The 19,735-nt window shown below is 46.9% G+C and overlaps 1 protein-coding gene across 1 annotated transcript in view; it reads right to left on the minus strand.

Annotated features, from left to right (window-relative positions):
* Positions 1 to 19,735, minus strand: part of Pcnx2 (pecanex 2) — a 145,949-nt gene that overhangs the window by 44,397 nt on the left and 81,817 nt on the right. Inside the window, exons 21-23 of the mRNA XM_021170316.1 lie at positions 17,848 to 18,025; positions 9,466 to 9,574; positions 4,626 to 4,755 (exon numbers count right to left, since the gene is read on the minus strand). Coding sequence (XP_021025975.1) covers positions 4,626 to 4,755; positions 9,466 to 9,574; positions 17,848 to 18,025 — 417 coding nt within the window. The remainder of the gene's footprint in view (positions 1 to 4,625; positions 4,756 to 9,465; positions 9,575 to 17,847; positions 18,026 to 19,735) is intronic.

Genomic DNA, 19,735 nt, shown 5'->3' on the forward strand with positions numbered 1-19,735 from the left:
GATCAATGTGACCAACATGATCAGTGTCACCACTGTGACCACTGTGACCAGTGTGACCAGCATGATCAGTGTGACCAGTGTGATCAATGTGACCAGTGAGACCAGTGTGATCAGGGTGACCAGAATATACGGACACTATAGCATTCTCCCAAATGCCATCACATTAAGCTGAGGTTTGTTGAGTCTAAAATTCTCTTTGACCCTCACTCTGTTCAGACTTCGTCCAGTTCTATCTGGTATCTCTCAGGGCTCACTTATGTCCCCTTATGCTCCTGTGGAAGCTAAGCCATGTTAGTCTTTAACTATGTACTGCTGGGCAGCACTTGTATCCTGTCTCAGGCAGTTCACACTGTTGTTACAGAGTCTTCTTGGCCCAGCTACTCACAAAGACAAAGGATTTATTGTTCACAGCTCTGAAGCCTGTAGGTCTGTAGCCAAGGTACCAGTGAGACAAGGTTCTGCTAGAGGCCTCTTCTGGGCCACAGATGGCCAAGTTCCCACTGTGACCTTATGGTAGGAAGGAACCTGGAGAGCTCTCCAGGGTCTCTTGAAAGGCAGCCCAAATCTACTCACCATGGTTCACCTAACAATCTCCGAAATGTCTCACCTCCTCCAGCCCTAGTCTGAGGTGAGAGGGTAGGCTATGAACATAGAAACGATGAGGGTGGACATACAAACAGACCCCTCAAAGCCACATGTATGTGTTTTCACACCGCTCAAGCCCCACAAATCTGAGCATATCACAGACCTCTGGGTCCCTTCCCAGAGGGTGAAGGTGCTTTGCAGCCTCCTCCTTCACAGACAGGTGCAGTTACTTGGCACACCCTGGTGCAGGAAGGACAGGGTGGGAATAGGATCTCCCCAACCACCCAAGTAAGGAAAACTGCATTGGGACTCCCTAGTGTGACCCCTTTCAAAGCCCTCAGACAGCCACCGTCTCTGAGGGTTCAGAACCACATCCCTGCGCTCCTGCCCTCTTCTTGCAGGTGGAGCGGCTGAGCACCTAAGCAGAGGATACACAGAAGAGCTGGACATTCCTCTTGGGAACAGGGACAAATGGACTTACAAGCTGACAACTCACCTGGATGCACCCTGCACTCTGTCTGGCCCCTCACCATGCTCCGCACCAACCTGAAGATGGGTGCTATTTCTTCATGCTATTATAGTAACTGCAGGCTTGATAGCTCAGCATCAGGACTGTTGAGATGAGCTGGGGTGGAGTCACCCAGCAACAGCCTATCAGAGGCTCTCAATGAAGCTCAGAGGCTACATCTACCCAGAGCTCTTCTGCTGCTATAAGGAGTGTGCAGAATGCTTCAGCTCTCCCCTGAAGCGAGGCAGCCAGAGAGAGCAGGCCCACACCCTCTCCTGCCAGATATGCTCCTTTTGTGACCAAGGCTGTCTGGGACGAATACTTTACCTGAATATTGCTGAGTGGTGTGCATGCATGTGTATGTGTGTGCATGCATGTGCTCTCTGTGTTCTCTGAGTGTACTGTGTGTGTTCTGTGTCACAAGTCTTCTCTCTGTATGAATGTGTATGTTTATGTGTATGTTCAGAGTGTATGTTCTATAGTTGTGTGTGTGTGTTCTCTGTGTCTCTACTGTATTTGCATGTGCATTGTTCAAGTGTGTTTTTGCATGTTCTAGGTATGTTAATGTGTATATGACAGAGAGAGAGACAGCATGTGTGTGTGTGTGTGTGTGTATGTATGTATGCTCTGTGAGAGGCTTCGAAGTGCTCAGGGACCAGAAGGGCTGCTTTGGGTTTATATTCTGGCTGGGCTGTTCACTGGTTCCATGACCTTATATGAACCATGAGTTTTGCCATGGTTTCCTTGGTATGCTCTATCATAAGGAGGGAAATGAGACTGTACAGAGTAGCTGTCAAGGCTGAAAAGACTGTTAGACGTGAGAAGGGGATCAGTAAACTTGTAAAGCTGAGGGTTTTGGTCTCTGACTTTACTGCCATCCTGGTCCTGCTTCTGTTGCAGCTATTATTACCAGTTTCAGACCTAGGGCTGGCTTAGCAGAGTCCATCAAAGCTGTCACAGCAATGGGACACCTCATCATATGACCTGCACCTCAGCAACGATGACAACCAGGCAGGAAAATTGCCATTAAATAATGGCAGAGCCTCTCAGAGTCTGAGAGCCTCATGAACAGGCTCACAGAAACTATGGAGTAATAGACTGTAGGCTGGAGTGTGCAGGTCTCCTCCCCACACCCCCCACATCCCCTTACAGAGACACAGATGTACTGTAGAACCAGCCCCAAAGCTCCTGCTTTGGACTTAAGAAAAGGAACCAGGCGCAGTGGCGTGAGCATGGGATTCTAATGCCTGGGAGTCTGAGGCAGGAAGACCATGTTAGAACCCAGGCTGGGCTAAGACACTGTGATGGCTGACCCAGGGACTGGCACTATTTGGAAGTGTGGCCCTTTTGAAGGTAGGTGTGTCACTGTGGAATGGGCTTTAAGACCCTACTCCTAGCTGCTTGGAAGTCAGTATTCTGCTAGCAGCCTTCAGATGAAGATGTAGAACTAACTCTCAGCTCCTCCTGCATCATGCCTGCCTGGATGCTGCCATGGTCCCCCCTTGATGATAACGGACTGAATCTCTAACCTGTAACCCAGCTCCAATTAAATGTTGTCCTTATAAGAGTTGCCTTGGTCATGATGTCTGTTCACAGCAGTAAAACCCTGACTAATACAGACACTATCTCAAAAACTGAACATCAAAGAAAGGAAAAAAATGAAGGAAAGGAAGAGAGAAAGAGGGAGGGAGGGATGGAGGGATGGAGGAAGGGAGGAAGGGAGGAAGGGAGGGAGGGACGGGGAGAGAGAGAGAGAGAGAGAGAGAGAGAGAGAGAGAGAGAGAGAGAGAGAGAGAGAGAAGCAAGGTAAAGTTTTCCCAGTTAGGGTTCCCTGAACCTAATCTTGTGGGAAGTGTGCTCAGCCAGGTAAACACCTCACATCTCAGCCTTGGTGGCAATGGAACCCCCTCAGAGCACTAGTCTGCCCAAGGATCACACTAGCTCGTATGAACATGTAACATGTGCTGAGATGGTGCCTCATTTTCTCCTTGCTTGCATTAATCAAACAGGTCCCGTTGTCACCTGCACCTTAGTGACAAGGGGGAAGAGACTTGAGGCTGCCAAAGTTGAAGGGCTTTAACCCATGTACCCCACTGCCTGCTCCAGGCCACATACTTATACTCACACAAATTGTCTCACAGCAGAAACTGGAAGCCACTGTATGGTCTCTGGACCTTCAGGCCAACCTCTGAGGCCAAAAGGGCACAAAACAGAATAGCAGAGTTCTGCCAAGTGTAGGCACAGCATGGTGATGCCAAGAAGGGCTTGCTGTCAGGAGCCTGGTATGGCTGTTCCCTGAGAGGTTTTACCAGCACCTGGCCAATACAGATGCAGATACTCACAGCCAAACACTGGACTGAGCCTAGGGATGCCAATGGAAGAGCTACAGGAAGGACTGAAGGAGCTGAAGGGGATTGCAATCCCATAGGAAGAACAATATCAACTAACTGCCCCCCCCCCCGAGTTCCCAGAGACTAAACCACCAAGGAAAGAGTACGCATGGAGAGACCCATGGCTCCAGCTGCATATGTAGCAGAGGATGGCCTTATCTGGCATCAATGGGTGGGGAGGCCCTTGGTCCTTTGGAGGCTTAATGCCCCAGTGTAGGGGGATGCTAGGGCGGTGAGGCGGGAGTAGGTAAATGGATGGAGGAGCTCCCTCATTGAGGCAAAGGAGAAGGAGTATGGGATGGGAGGGTTGTGGAGGGGTAACCGGGAAGGGGAATATCACTTGAAATGTTGACTAATAAAAGAAAAGATTGTGAGGCCACCCCCGGCGCACACTAGACCCAGCTTCAGGAGGGAGAAAATGATTACTCCTCAGTAAGCCACTGTGCCCTCGTTTGTTTCTGCCTCTAATGAAGAGTGGTAGACTGAACGTAGCCATGTTCTGAGCTTCGGGTCCCATCCCTATTATTAAAAATAACAAAGACAAAATACCCCATTCCATCACTACATCCACGGAGAATCTGGTGCCCGGTTCTAACGGCCGAGGGAAAGGTGAACCTGGGAGCCATGATCTCCTACTGAATGTGTCCTACAGGTTCCGTGGTGCTCCTGTCTGTGCAGAGCTGTGATGAGAGGACTTGGCAGAGGCATCAGATGATGATGCCGAGATTCTGATGCTCACAGAAGGGATATAATAAAGAACAAGGGGGCTTTCCTATAGGTAATCCCAGTATATCAAAGCACACAGCCATGGCCTGCCCATCACACCTTTTCAGCCAGCAGCTAAGAACCAGCTGTGTAACTCTCTTCATAGCTCTCCAGCTATGACTAACAGACGAACCCTACTTCATACTGTGTACCTGGAGACCACCGACGCACACTACCAGGTGCAGTGGATTGCCGATTCACACTGCATCAGCAGCAGATCACAGATTCACACTGTGAACTGGAGAGCCATGGGAGCCTGGGTGTCAGACCCCTGTACAGAGGATGTGAACAGTCCAAAAAACGATCCAGAGCATCAGGGACTAAGTGCTGGGACACACGGAAATATAGCAATTTAGCGGTGATGTTTAAGCTCTTACTTATAGCTTCTCTCCCAGAACTTCACCGGCCTGACGTAGGACGTGATGAATATGACGCTCCCAAGGAACGGACTCAGGGGTGTGGAGAAGATCGAGGTGGCAAATGTCTGAAAGAAAAGCATGGCGGAGTCTGAGAGGATAGGGTTAAGGAGGAATACACGCTGTCATCACCAGAGTTTCAAATGCTATTCCATGGGTCACGGTGTCCCACGTCTGCAATCCAAGCACTAGGAGGGTGGAACAGAAGCTAACATTCATCCTTAGCTACAGCAAGAATTCAAGGTCAACCTAGGCTACGAGGAGGCTATCAATACAGACAACAACACTGACCTCTGAGTGTCACACATATGTGCACACATATGCACACACACACACACATACAATCAAAATAAAAATCTGGGGACTGTAGGGAGGTGTGGTGGAAGGTGGAGGAAGGGAATGAATGAAGGGCCTCTGAGGGACTGAATGAATGAAGGTATTCAGCTGAACTGTAGTTAACAGCACCAACACAGACCCTGGACGGGATCATAGCTCAGAGGTCACCCAAAGCCTTCTTCGGTTCCTCCCAACAGAAAGGGCGAAAGGTTAGCTTACAAGGCAGATGACCTGTGAAAAGTGCAATTAAGATAAAAATCCTCAACACCTATAATTAAACACTTTATGAAAATCATTAGGAGCTTAAAGGGACGTGGGGGTGGGAAGCTGCCTCCCCACCATGCATGTTTAGACTGTAGTCTAATTGTGAGGAGATGATAGCCGGGCGCAGTGTCTGCACACGTTTAAAGGGTGAGCTTCTCTCCCTAGAGGCTGGAAGCTTACAAGCCAATGGAGGCGGTAAGAGAAGAAACATGCTGGAACTGGTGAAGACAATTTACCCAGCAGTGCCCTGCTGGCTGGAGAGCTAATTCAATTCGAAAATACAGCAAATTAGTCTGTTCTTGATGTGGGATGGAGCCCACGTTTCTTAATAGGGTGATGAGATAATTAACGTTTGGCAATTAGGTGGGATCCGGGCCGACCTTTACGGATCTGGCAGTTTTCTCTGGACCGTTATGTAGACCCAGCTTCTCCACCCTTCATCTCATGCGGACTCCAGGTGCTAAGAGTCCTGACCTTCATCACTGAACAAAGATGAAGAGGTCTGTGGACAAGGAGAGGCTTCGGAGGCAATGGCCAGCATGGGGGCGGTTAGAAGGCCTTGTCTCAGCAGACGGGAATAAATGATGTCACTAAAGGATGAGGTTTAGGGGAAAATGGATGGAATATTCCAAAACTGGTTGTCAAATATTGTATACAATATGGATCTTGAATGTCTTCCTTTCTTGTGTGTGTGTGTGTGTGTGTGTGTATGTGTGTGTGTGCACGCACGAGCCTGTTTATACTTGGCTGTACACGCATGTGCAGGCCAGAGCTCAGTCTTGAGCATCTTTCTGCAGATGCTGATAACTTGTTTTTGGAGACATGGTCTCCCATTGACCGGAGCTCTCACTGGAGACATTTTGGAGCTCTCATTGACTGGGAGTTTACCAAGCAGGCTGCTAGGCCAACTGGCTAGTGAGTTCTAGGAATCTCCCTGCCTCTGCTTCTCCATCACTGAGATCACAAACGCCTACCAACACATCCAGTCTGTTTACCTGAGTCCTCGAGGCCAACTCAGGTCCTTATGCTTGCAAGGCCAACACGCCACTGAATTACTTCTTAAGCCCTAGCATCTCCATGCCCTAAGAGAAGGGGTCGACAAGCCAAAGCACTTGGCTTTAACCCATGCTGCATGCCAGCTTCTTCCCTTGTCTGGGATTCACTGAGTAGGCAACCCAGGCTCTGGTATGAACAGGGCAGATGTACAGGGCAGGCAACCGTGTCAGTTTAGCCATGAGCTGTGAGGAATAGCTGGGGTCCACAGGCTTACTGGCGAGCACAGGTACTGACAGGAAGTGTCATAGAACAGCCAGGGATCAGTGGTCCCCACTTTTAACTGCCACCATGGTTCCTTGACTATGTATTCGTCTTTCTTTTGATAATTTTCATGTAAGAAGCATGCTTGGAAGTTGAAACTTTAAACATACATCAGAATAAGAAGTCACCTCAGTCCCCCACCCACTCTTACTTTATATAAAGGAATCTTTGGGAAAACAAAGTGCCCAGCAGTTGAAGGGTGCTTCAAGCATTTTTTTTCTCTCTTAGCTTATCCCACCGAATAACCTTTGAAATGATTTGTAAGTATCAACACAGGTCTAAGAACAAGAATATACCATGCTGTGAAAAAGTAATCATCAGATTTCACCCACTCAGCTGTGCATCCTGCAAGCTACAGTAATAACCTGTCTGCAAGATGTGCCCATGGTTACACTAGTGGCACACGTGTTAGGAGACTAACCAACAACTTTAACAAAAATGGATTTAAGGCTCGCTCCATGAGGTTGAGTTCACACCTCCAACTATCAATGAAGCCAAGAACCTGAGACTAAAGAGACCATTGGTCCTATGGGATACCTGCTATTATTCTGCTAAATGAACGCAGCAATAAAACTATTCCAAGTGACATATTGTTATTACCCATAGATAAGCAATTCTCAAACTCCATCATAGAAACAAGTGGACCATGTGTGGAGAGAGAGACTTTGGAGTGCACAGCCTTGAGCCTATGCCTTTGTCACACCCTCCTCTCAAGCCTCAGGGGCACATGATGGGGAGGGAAGATTGTAAGAACCAGAAGTGATGGATGACTTAAAAAATGTTTTAATGTTGGGCAGTGGTGGTGCACGACTTTAATCCCAGCACTTGGGAGGCAGAGGCAGGTGGATTTCTGAGTTCGAGGCCAGCCTGGTCTACCAAGTGAGTTCCAGGACAGCCAGGGCTACTCAGAGAAACCCTGTCTCGAAAAAAAAAACAACAACAAAAGCAAGTTTTAATAACTTTAAAAAAATAAGAATCTAGCATATACTATTACTTAGTGATGATCACAAGTATGTTCCTGTCCTGACCACCAAGTTGAGTAAGAAATTTCCTGTGGAGGAACTCAGTTAACCATCTGACATCTTCATAGAAGTAAAAATTCCAGCCTCATTTATACCAATAAACAGCATCCAAGTACACAGCCGGCCGGAGCTTAGCCTGAGGAGGGTCTTCCACCAGAGATCATCAACACAAGCGTAAGTCCCTGTGTCCATCTGTTCTGGTTGTTTTAACTCTCGTCCTGACTGACAGAACCTAGACTCATCCAGGAAGAGAGACTTGGAGGAATTGTTCAGATCGTGGTGTGCTGTGAGCACATATGAGAGGGATCGTCTTGATTGTTCACTGAAGTGGGAAAGACCCACCCCAACGTGGGTGACACTTCTTCATGGACTGGACTGTGTAAAGAAAGCTGATCTCGACAGTGAGCAGGCCAGGAATCAGTCCCTTCCTGGAGGGTGTGATTGAGCGACGGCTTGTGTTTCTGCCTCCATGGCCACTCAGTGATGACTCCCCCACAACCCCCCCACCCCCACACACACACCCAATGTGAGCCAAATAAACCAGTTCCTCCCCTAAGCTGCTTTCCGCAGAGTGGTTGTCATGGCAACACAAACAAAATTATAACTCCCTCTGAGGATCTATCCCTGAGTTTGACCTCCGAGTTGTACAGAGCCCAGGAATCGTTCATTTTCCAGGTTGCTCCTGCGGCTCTGACGCCAGTGGCTCTAAGCCTGTGATCAGAAACATGGGTATTGAAAATCTAAAATCAGTGGGAAAGGAAACTCTTAGGGACAGATATTAGGATCAAGAAAATTGCATTATTCTCTCTTTTCAAGTATATTCTCGTGCCTCCGTTGTTCATCTTGTTATATTGAGACAGAGTCTGTTTTTTTTTAGCCTTACTGGCCTGGATCTATGTAGGCCCTACCTCTCTGGCACCCGCAGGCCATCCTCCTGCAAGCTAGGCTTACAAGTGTGCATCACCACGAATGGCTTTCTTTAATCAACCTCTCTATGTCTCTCTACATTTCGGGATAAAATTTAGTTATCTGTGTCAATGTGATCATTAGAAATGGCATCTCCAATTTGCTTTGAGCCGAATTAAATTGGATTAAAGCTAATGATCATTGTGGAAACACATTAAAAATGTACAGAAACCAGGTCTGCCTAGCAACCACAAAATAAAACTGTGATTTATTTTTCACTCTCCAAACGTACTTCAGGGTAAAATTCTACTCGTATCCGATTCTAGATTTTGTAATATTAATGAAGTAGATATAAAAAGTATATTACAATATAATAAATAATATATTGAATTTATTAACCCTATCTATAACACTTAAGGGTAAATAGATGTGTACAAGCTTGCCTAAGTCGACCCAATTATTTAATCAGTAATTTTCTATTTAGAAGTCCAACCCTCTGACTGCATACCTAGAGTTGGGAAACTGAATGCTGTAGGGATGTAAAATTTGGGTCAGCAAAAATGACTCAGTGGGTAAAGGTACTTGTTTCCCAGTTGGATGATCTGAAATCTGTTCCTGGGACCCACATGTTGGAAGGAGAGAACCATTTTCCACAAATTGTCCTCTGACCTTCATACTTGCACTACAGAACATGAGTCTCACTAAATAAATAAAATACATTTTTTTTAAAAAAGTAAAAAATAACCACTGTGCATGGATTGAGGAGCAGGCAGCGTCCGGAATGACACAATGTCTTTTAAGGTTAAGTGGCCTGAAGGGGACCCGGAGTGCCTCTCCAACACGCATTAAAATGTAATCGGACAGACTACAGTGCTGTTACTGCCAGGTCAGTGGAGAGCGCCTGTCTGTAAGATGCCAGCCTCAGTCTGGCAGGGGAGAGCGAGCAGAAAGGATACGAGGGATGGCGAAGAGCTGGGCAAACACGTGGAAGGAAGAGCCCCAGGCCATCTGCCAAGGGGCCACGTAGGCCAGGACAAACTGCAGCTTCTGAAGTAGATCCCCAAGCTGAAAGCAAAGAGACACAGGTTAGAGAAGACAGCTGGCCCTGGTCACCACATTAAGGTCACACAAAATACATCGTCTGTGGGATAGAGGCCACACGATCACTGCTTGTTTCTGTGTCACAGCGTCCTCTTTCCTGCAGGACATGGGAGATGGTGTCTGATGACACTTCATGGAGGCCACAGGTCAACTAGAGCCTTGGCTGGTTCATCTCAGCAGGTCCACACATGGGCAGTGTGCCTGTCTTTCTTAAAGCAATAGTCACAGCTCAGTCTGCTGTTCTTCACATGGGATCGTTTTAGCAGATTTGTGCAAATTCTAGTGTCCTTGATGTTTCTCAAGTTTGTGTGTATGTATGTGTGTGTGTGTACACGTGTGTGCACACTTGGAAAGAACAGAGGTCAACCTTTTGTTTCTGCTTAAATAATCCACTTTGATTTATTTACTTATATGTGTGTGTGTGTGTGGTGGGTGTTTGTGTGTTTTGCATGTGTTTGTGTTCACATGTGTGTGTGGTGTGGGTGTTTGTGTGTGTTCACATGTGTATGTGGTGTGGGTGTTTTTGTGTGTTTGCATGTGTGTGTTTTGTGTCTGTGGTGTCTGAATATTTGTATTCATGTCTGTGTGTAGGGGTGTGTGTTCATATGTGTGTGCATGGGGAAGTCAGAGGTCAGCTTCAGGTGTCATTCCTCTGGTGGTAGTCTCCTTGTTTACCTGTTATTTGTTTATTTTGAATGCATATGTGGTGGTGTGTATGTGTGTATATCTGTTTGTGTGCAAAGCTGCATGCCTGTCCAGATGGCATGCAAGTGGGGTTCAGGTGAGATCTAAAATCTGGGCCTTGAGCTGTATGTCTGATGCTTTACTCACTGAGCCAGTTTGTTTTCTGAGACAAGGTTGCTCATTGGCTTGGAGCCTGCGGATTCTTCTGGCCTGAAGCCCCAGGAACCCTCCCTTCTATCTCCCCAGCACTGGGTTTCTAGGCATGCACTACCAGTCAGCTTTGTGTGTGGGTTCTGTGCAGAAGCGCAGGCTGCCGTGATTGTGAGAAGTGCTGTATTGGCTGAGCTCTCTCCCTAGCTTGTTGCTCAGGATTTTGAGTTCATTTCATCTGTGAAGCTGCCTGTACTTGGAGAAAAATAGCTCCACCTATCAAACTGCCAGTTAGAAGGCACTTAGGAATGCTGAGGTGGGCAGGGAGAATGACACCAGCTGGACAATCCAGCACAGGCCTGAGAGCCAAGAGGGCCTTGCTCTTCCAAGCCCTGCCAAGGTTCCATCTTTTTGTAATTATTTAAAAGTGTGTGTGTGTGTGTGTGTGTCTGTGTGTATGTGTGTGTGTATGTGTGTGTATATGTGTATGTGTCTGTGTATGTGTGTGTTGTATGTGTATGTGTGTGTATGTATATGTATGTGTGTATGTATGTGTGTGTATGTATGTATGTGTGTGTATGTGTATGTATGTGTGTATATGTGTGTGTATATGTGTATGTGTGTATGAGTGTGTGTGTATGTGTGTATGTGTGTGTGTATATATGTATGTGTGTATATATGTATATATGTATATGTATATATATGTATGTATATGTATATGTATATATATATGTATATATATATGTATATGTGTATATATGTGTGTGTATATGTGTATGCATGTGTATGTGTGTATGTATGTGTGTATGTGTGTGCATGTATGTGTATATATGTATGTGTGTGGTATGTGTATGTGTGTGTGTATATGTGTATGTGTGTGTATATGTGTGTGTATGTGTGTATATGTGTATGTGTGTATATGTGTGTGTATGTGTGTGTATGTGTGTATGTGTATGAGTGTGTGTGTATGTGTGTGTATGAGTGTGTGTGTATGTGTGTGTGCTCTATGGAGGCATGCATGTGTGCTATGCTGCATATGTGGAGGTCAGAAGAGAGCAATTATGTGTAGTCACTTCTCTCCTTTGCTCTCACATGGGTTCCAGAGATTGAACTTGGGTGGTCAGGTCCACACAGCAGTTGCCTTTAACCACCAAGACACCTCACCAGTCCGATATGCCATCTCTTAAGTTCACAGGAAGCCCAGTCTCCCTGCCCTACATTGTCCCAGACACTATGTTGAGAACTCTTAGTGTAACTATTAAGAATTCATCTCCTGGCTCGTGTCTCCGTGAAAACCGCAAGCCCGAGCCAGACTTGCTTAAGTGGTATCCCCTTCCCCTCAAAAGCCTGGGTGATGGAAAGTTTCTCTGTTCCATTTTCCCAGGGTGGCTGTGCCCTGGGAGGCTCTCCAGACACCTTCCCAGGAAGCTAAAAAGTAGGTCAGGCCCAGCCGTGCAGTCAGAGGGGCTGCCCCAGGGAGGGCACATCTGCGAGCACGGAGCCCTTGAGGGTCCAGCAGAGCGGCACCATGATTAAATGAATCTATTACAATTATTTTTTGCTTAGCACAGCAGTTTGTATTTACGCATAAGCAAAACTAGTAATCAGACATCGAAGGCTTCCAAACCCANNGCTTGTGGACGTTGTACATCGTGGTGCGGAGCCTAGTGCGCACCACGATGTACAACGTCCACAAGCAGTGTGTGGGTGTTTGCATGTTTGTGAGTGTGGAGGCCATGTGAAAAAAATGTGAGAACCATCTCTCAGGCATTGTCTTCTGTATTGTATTTACGCATAAGCAAAGCTAGTAATCAGACATCGAAGGCTTCCAAACCCAGCACTTTCTTGCTCTAATTGCGCCCCAGGCTCCAGCTCTCCTCATTCTTCCCCATCTCCCTCGTTGTCTCCTTTCCCTCATGAATATCATGAAGGCCAGCTTAATACAGGATGCTAAACAGAAGTCTTGTGGGGGGTGGAGACCTGTGCTGTTTTTTGCCCCTGGAGAAGCCAGGGCTCCTCACTGTCAGCTCTTTCTATCTCCTTTCCCACTTTCCCACCTATCCTGAGAAAGAGAGTGGGTGTGGAGGACTTAATGCCCAGACTACCTGGGTTTAAGACAATGGGCTGGAATGTTCTAGACAAATATTCCAAGTTCCCAGGTTCTCAAACAAGAATTGACAGGGACACGTGGATATTGAGGGAAACCCAGACAGTCTGATAGAAAAAAGGCAGAGGCTCAGCAGCACAGGAGTCAGCAGCCTGGGACCCTTATGGGTAATCTGTAGGTGTGAACTTTTCTCCACACGTGCTGTTCTATGTGGAGGTTCCCAGCCTGGTTTATTTGATATGTTGTGGTGTGTGCGTGTGCATGTGTCTGTGAATATGTGTGTGCACATGAGTGTGTACATGTGTGCATGTGTGTGTATGTGTCTGTGCATATGTGTGGGTGTTTGCATGTTTGTGAGTGTGGAGGCCATGTGAAAAAAATGTGAGAACCATCTCTCAGGCATTGTCTTCTGTATTGTATTTACGCATAAGCAAAGCTAGTAATCAGACATCGAAGGCTTCCAAACCCAGCACTTTCTTGCTCTAATTGCGCCCCAGGCTCCAGCTCTCCTCATTCTTCCCCATCTCCCTCGTTTGTTTTGAGGCAGGGTCTCTCACTGGTCTAGAGCTCACCAAGTAAGCAAGGCTGCCAGGTTTCTGAGCCCCAGAGCTGCCAGCCTCCCTCACTCTGTGATTCTAGGTATGCACACCATGCCCAACGTTTCTGTGGTGTTTGGGTTCCAGCTCAGGCCCTAATGCCTGCACAGCAAGCACTCGATCTACAAAACCACCTCCCCTGTCCCCTTAGATGCTGACTTGACCTCATTCTCCACCCCAGTCTCCTGCCATGGAAGTGCATCCTGACATACTGCAGCTCTGACCCTCCTCTTCTGCTCCTATAAAACACGGTTCTCAGTGTCTACTTGAAACAACAGGGCCTCTGCCCCCAAATTACCTACATGGCTTCCCTCAAACAGGCCACCAGTGGTTTCCAGTCTCTTTCTGTCCTCCTCTGCCTCCTTCACCCTTCTGCCACACATATTCAAGTCCCAGTCATGAACCATATGGTGAACCCCCAAAGAGACATTGAGGTATTTATTCCTGCAATCCAAGGACTTCAGAGGATGAGGTTCAAAGAGAGAGAGCTCAAGGACAGCTGGAGCTGCATAGGAGGACTTTGTTTCAAAGCATCACACACACACACACACAAAACCTAGAACACAAACATATGATTCCTGCACAGCTACACCTGTCCCAATGTTTAGCCATCACGGGACTCAAATCCTAACTTGGTAGCACTCCTGCTCAGACCTCAGGGTCCCCACTATGATAATTCTCCTGTTTTCACCTCTAGATGCTTAGAACATAACTCTCCAAATCTCTGCACCTCCCAGTCACCATGAAGTCTGCAACACGTGTCCCAACCTAAATGTCCGCACCTCTCAAAGCTTCTGTGGACCTCACATGCCTGACACCCTCCCTCCTCCTTAAAGCTCCAGGTCAGCACCTTCGCTTCCCAGTCATGAAGGCTGACTGGGCATTACTTCTGGAAGCTTCATTCAGTAGGATGACCTCCTTGCTGGAGAGCCTCCCGTCCTAGACTTAGCTGGCAGCACCACAAGGTACAGGCTTAGTTTGAGAGCCTGCACCTGAACCTAGTTCTCTCATATACCATTATGAGACCATGCAACAATTCACTTTATTCTCATGCCTCAGTTTCCTTTTCTAAACTGAAGAACAGAGCCAGCAAAGCTGCAATGAAGAATGAGGAGTGTTTAGAGCAGTTCCTGGGCCATGCACAGTGCCAGGGCTATGCTAACACCCACACTATCGGCATGGATAACCCCAGGACTGAGCTTGGCACCTATAGAAACATCATTGCTTCTTGTATGTGATGTATGTATGTACATGTTCATGTGTATGTGCATTTGCACATATGCAGGTCAATGTCACGAGACCCCCTCAAATGCTCACTGTCTGACTTTTTGAACTAGGGTCTCACACTGAGCCTCGTGCTTGCTGCTGGTCAGTGAGCCTTTCTACCACCTGAGCAGAAGTGCATGCCCTGACAGCCAGCTTTCATGTAGGTCCTGGGAATCTGAACTCAGATCCTCATGCTTATGAGGTAAGCTCTTTACCAGTTGAGCCCTCTTCCCAGACCACTACCTGCTTTTTGAACAAAGTGTTTTGAATAAATTCTTTTGTAAAAGCCCAAACTCTATTTTTAAAAAGACATTTTATTTTAAATGTGAGAGTATCCACCCATACCCACGAAGTACAAGGAAATGTCATTTAGAGATTGCTGCAGAGACCTCGAACATGAACTGTGGTCCTCCATAGCAAGGCTGCACATCATGGCTAGGTAGCAATTATTCAAACAATCACCATGAAACAGCCTCACCATTAATTTTAATTTCCTGAGTGGCAAAAGCATGTTCATTGGACTAATGGTCTGTGGAATTTCATGTTTAATGTGTGAGGGGATGGCAGGGTTCTCTCAGGTCATGCATATAAACCTGCTTGCAAACGTTACTAGGACAAAGTGATTCCTACAGATGTTCCATAGCCAGTGGGGTGGTGTGCAAGGACTGTGACATCTTTGGTCTGCTTACGATCAAATATTCCTAGCCACCAAGTGTTCTTCCCACACAACTTACTGTGACCCCAGATCTGGGTGGACCAGGCAGATCCCAGAGCATCACAAGGGGTTTCTTGGTTTTCCAACTCTCATAAAGAGTTCAAAGTAGCCAAGAATGACCTTAAACTTTTCATCCTCCTGCCTCCTTCCTTAGTGCTAGGATTACAGCCATGTGCCATCTTGCTTGACTTAACTGGTCCTGGAGATCAAACCCAGGGCTTTGTGCAAGTTAGGTAAGCATGTTACTGATCGAGACACATTCTTCTTCCTGTATTACATAGGTGTGTGTGTGTGTGTGTGTGTGTGTGTGTGTGTGTGTGTGTGTGTGAGTGTGTCTGTATGTGAGTGTGTGTGTGTGTGTGTGAGAGAGAGAGTGAGTGTGTGTGTATGGTGTTGGCAAGCAGACATCTGTGTGGTCAAAGGCCAGAGATGAAAGTTAGGAGTCTTCTGAAATTGCTCCCACCGTTATATTTTGAAGCAAGTTCTCTCACAAGGCCAAGAGCTCACCAGTTCAGCTAAGCTGATCTGCCAATGAGATTCATTCATCTCTGCTCTCCCACAGCTAAGATTATATCATCTGCCAATACATCCGTGCAATGAGTGACTCCTGAAAGCATTGCTGCCTGCAAACCCAGCCCTGGAAGTTTCTAGCAAGCCTCTAGGACATACATTAAGAGAACCATTATTACTACTTTTAAGAATTGTTACATACATGAGCATGAGAGACACCCCGCACACATACTTGGACTTGCAGGCAGAACCTTTCTGGGGGACGCAACTTCTCTTTGTCAGGACTACTGCCTGTTTCTTTAAAACTATGTCTGGGGACGGAATCTTGCTCCTCACTGTAGCAACTCTGTGACATTTCTCTCTACAGACAAGGAGTGAGCTTGGGGAGTAGTAGGATAGGCCAGGACTCCATCTCATTCTCCACAGGATGCCAGTTTCTCTGCCCATTGTCTCTGCCTCCCTCCCTCTCCCTCCTCCTTCCTCATCCTCCCCCCACCCCACCCCCCACCTCCCGCTCACTCCTTAGCTATTATCCTAGCCTAAAGCTGATCACTCAAACGATAGTCCCAAACACTCCTTCAGTTGTGGAAAATAGGAAAGTTCCTACTTTGGGTCATTCTAAAATTTTAACCCATAGTTCACAAGGCTCATAGGAGGTGGCTCACTTGAGAGAGTGGTTGTCTAGCAGTCATGAAGCTCTGGGTTCCAGTCCCAATATTATACAAAGTGTACACGGCTGTGCACACCTATAATACCAACACTCAGGAGGGGGATACAGGAAGACCATGCGCACAAGGCTGTGCTGGTCAGTTTTTGTCAACTTGACACAAACCTACACATACCTGGGAAAAGGGTGTCTCAGGTGACAAACTGTCTTTATCAGATTGGCCTGTAGGAATGTCTATAGGCAATCTTTTTGATTAATGACTGACAGAGCAGGGTCCAGTCCACTGTGGACTGTGCCATCCCTCAGCAGAGAGACCTGGATTGGAGAGACTCAGTAGGCAGCACTCCTTTGTAATTGCTGCTTCAGTTTCTGCCTTTGGCTTCCTTTGATGATGGATTATAAGAGGTAAATGAAATAAACCCTTCCTCTTCAGGTTGCTTTTGATCAGTGTTTTATCACAGTAATTGAGAAACTAGAATACAAATTGGTATCAGGAGTGGGGATTGGTTGTGATGAATCCCACCATATGCCTTTTATGTCTAGGACATGTAGGAGGAAGGTAGATGACTGCAGAGCTTTGGTCTGGAAAGATATTGAATGTTGAGATGTCCTTTTGTTGTGGGAACTTGGAAGATAATTCTTAGGGAAATGCAGACAATAGAGGCCTGGCGTGTAAAATGTCAAAAGAATTTGAGAGTTTCTCAACAACTGTATCAGCACCATTAATATGATATTTTGAATAAAAATCTATGGTGTCTGGTTATCTGCGGCTGAAGAATTGCCACAATTAAAAAGAGACCAGCACCAATGAGGTAAAGCCTTTGCTTTATTAGGACAATGGATGCTGTTTAGCTGGGTATGAAAAAATCAGCTGTGGTGACTCAGAGCCAGTTATTATTGAGGTAAAATCTGGGGAGTGTTTTCTCAGGATCAGCATACAGAAGCTGTGACTATAAAAGGCCAGGGATGACTATCAAGTTGGTAGCCAAACTTGGCAAGTAGAGTTACCTCCCATGTGGTACTGGTTTTTAAGACTTAGGGGAAACATGGACAGTAGCTAAGGCTTAGAATGGTGAGATGCCATTAGTGAATACAGCCTCAGTGACAGCAGAGGCTCCAGAATTAGGAGGTTCATGGAAAGAAGCTGAGTCTTGGCACCTCTATAAGGATGAGGGTCACTAGATTCTCCCCTGAGGTTCTAGCTACCACTTCTCAGTGGCATGTGGACATGCCAAGTGTTGGATTATAAAGTAGGAAAAAATCTGGTGAGAGATGTGGACCCCACAGGGCTACAGCTGTCTGTGAGTGAAACATGCTATATTTCCAGTGGGGTAACTGTCTGTGTATCTCCCATGTTCCTGAAAATGACCCCAATAAGTTCTTTGGTCCATCAAGCTGACCTTCAGTGGGATCCTGACTTTGGTTTGTCTGTATCTTCTTTCCTTTTTGGTGAGAAGGAATTTTTTTTTTCTAAATTTCCCCAGGAAAAGTCAGGCAACATGAGACACACCCTCTCCATCACTGAAAGTGGAAGAAACTTGCCTTGGTGAAGACAATGGACACCATGAAGAAATCCAGGAGGAAGCTCTCAGAGATGTCCTTGTAGTCAAAGTGGAAAAAGATGACCGTGAAACCCAAGTTGGCAAACTGGTGAACGGGGTTACAGAATGACGTCCTCAGCAGCTTCATGCCCGCAGTGATCATCAGAAAAATGTCCCAGCTGTGAAAAACAAGAGGCCGGGACAATGTTATGTGATGTTACATAATCACTAGGGTCCCCTGAGGTCAGACAATGCAAATGCCATGTGTAGTCCCAGAAGGCCAAAGAGGAGGTCCTGCACTGTCCACATCTGCAGACAGGGTGAAGTGTACAGGCAGCTTGCCTCTGCACTTCCCTGAAGAAGTTCTGCTTTCCCCAACCCCTGCTCTCCACTGCAGCAAACTCAGGGCTTCTTCCCCCTCCCTGGCTGCCCCTAGAGAACTCAAGGAGCCATAGGTACCAGTCTGAGTAAGATGGATGACAGCCTCCCTCACCCCTGTGGCACCAAGACTAGCACTCTCCCTGATAACCAGCTGGTTACTTCCCAGGTGCAGTTGGTGCCAGTCCTTGGAAAAAGGAGATTAGGGTCCCATGTTTGAATCATGGAAGGGAGGTGATCAGAGGTCACAGACAGTTATGGCCATCCATAAAACTAGTTCCTGATAGCCCCACAAAGATAATCCTTAGGTCAGAAGAACCCTCTACCCTTGCAGCCACACAATTCCTCCCTACCAAATGGTATCGTGTGTCTGAACTACGACTTGCTTCACCCGCCTCCCCTCATCACCCTAAGCATTCAAAGAATCTCTAACTATGTTGTGTATAAGTGCCAAGCCTTCTAAGCTCCTGGTCACACTCCTGTCCTGTGCTATGGGAAGGTTTGAGATCTGAGTCTGACTGGAAAATGAAAATACTTTTATGCACAATTACATCAGACTCTGCAGCTCTTGAGCTCTCCTGGGTTTCCTGAGTCGGGGCATAACAAGGGGGCGGGGCCTCAGAGAAAAGGGTGAACATCTGAGGGTCAGGGTAAAAGCTCCAACAGAGACTTGGTCTGAGAACTCAGACTCCTCGACCCATCTTCTTTGCCAATGAAGACATGGGATATCTGTCCTGGTTAGGTTTAACTGTCAACTGACCCAGCCTAGAGTCATCTGAGAAGAGAGAGTCTCAGTTGAGGTGTTGGCCTGTGGGCATGTCTGAAGGGGATTATCTTCATTGTTAATTGGGAAGGAGGGCCAAGCCCACCATGGACAGTGCCAGGCAGGTAGTCCAGGGCCCTATAAGGGATCTAGTTAAGCAAGGACCTGGGAGAGAGCCAGCGAGCAGTGTTCCTCCAATGGTCTCTGCTTCAAGCTCTGGAGGAAACAGTCTAAGAACAGAGTCACAGGAGGGGAATTCTGAGTGCTTGTGAGAAAACTCCGAGAAAACAAGACAAGAGTCTTGCGACCTCTGTTTCTTCAAAAAACATGGACTTTGTTCTCAGAATGTGTTTTGTGCCCCTCTCAGGTATATCGGATAGGAGTGAATTTACTCCAGCCGTTGTTACTCACATGTCTGTATGGAATAACATCTTTCTGCCATGTGGAGCCTGTCTTTGTGACTGTATTATACTTTATTCAGGTGACTCGACTTAACCTGCGGAGTATAAACTGTCTGATGTGTCCTATAAAGCTGTCTCTTGCATAAGACTTTACTCCGCCTCATCTTCAGGTTCTGCTCTGGTTTCCCACCGCCACCTGGAGTGGTAACTAAAGCTCCTGCCCCGACTTCCCTCAGCAATAGACCTGGAAGTGTGAGCATAATAAGTCCTTTCCTCTTCTAAGACGCTTGCTCTGAACGTTTTATCACAGCCACAGAAAGGAGATGAGGGCACTCTCCACCAAACAC

The sequence above is a fragment of the Mus caroli genome, chromosome 8 (assembly GCF_900094665.2).
Source record: "Mus caroli chromosome 8, CAROLI_EIJ_v1.1, whole genome shotgun sequence".
Taxonomy (NCBI): domain Eukaryota; kingdom Metazoa; phylum Chordata; class Mammalia; order Rodentia; family Muridae; genus Mus; species Mus caroli.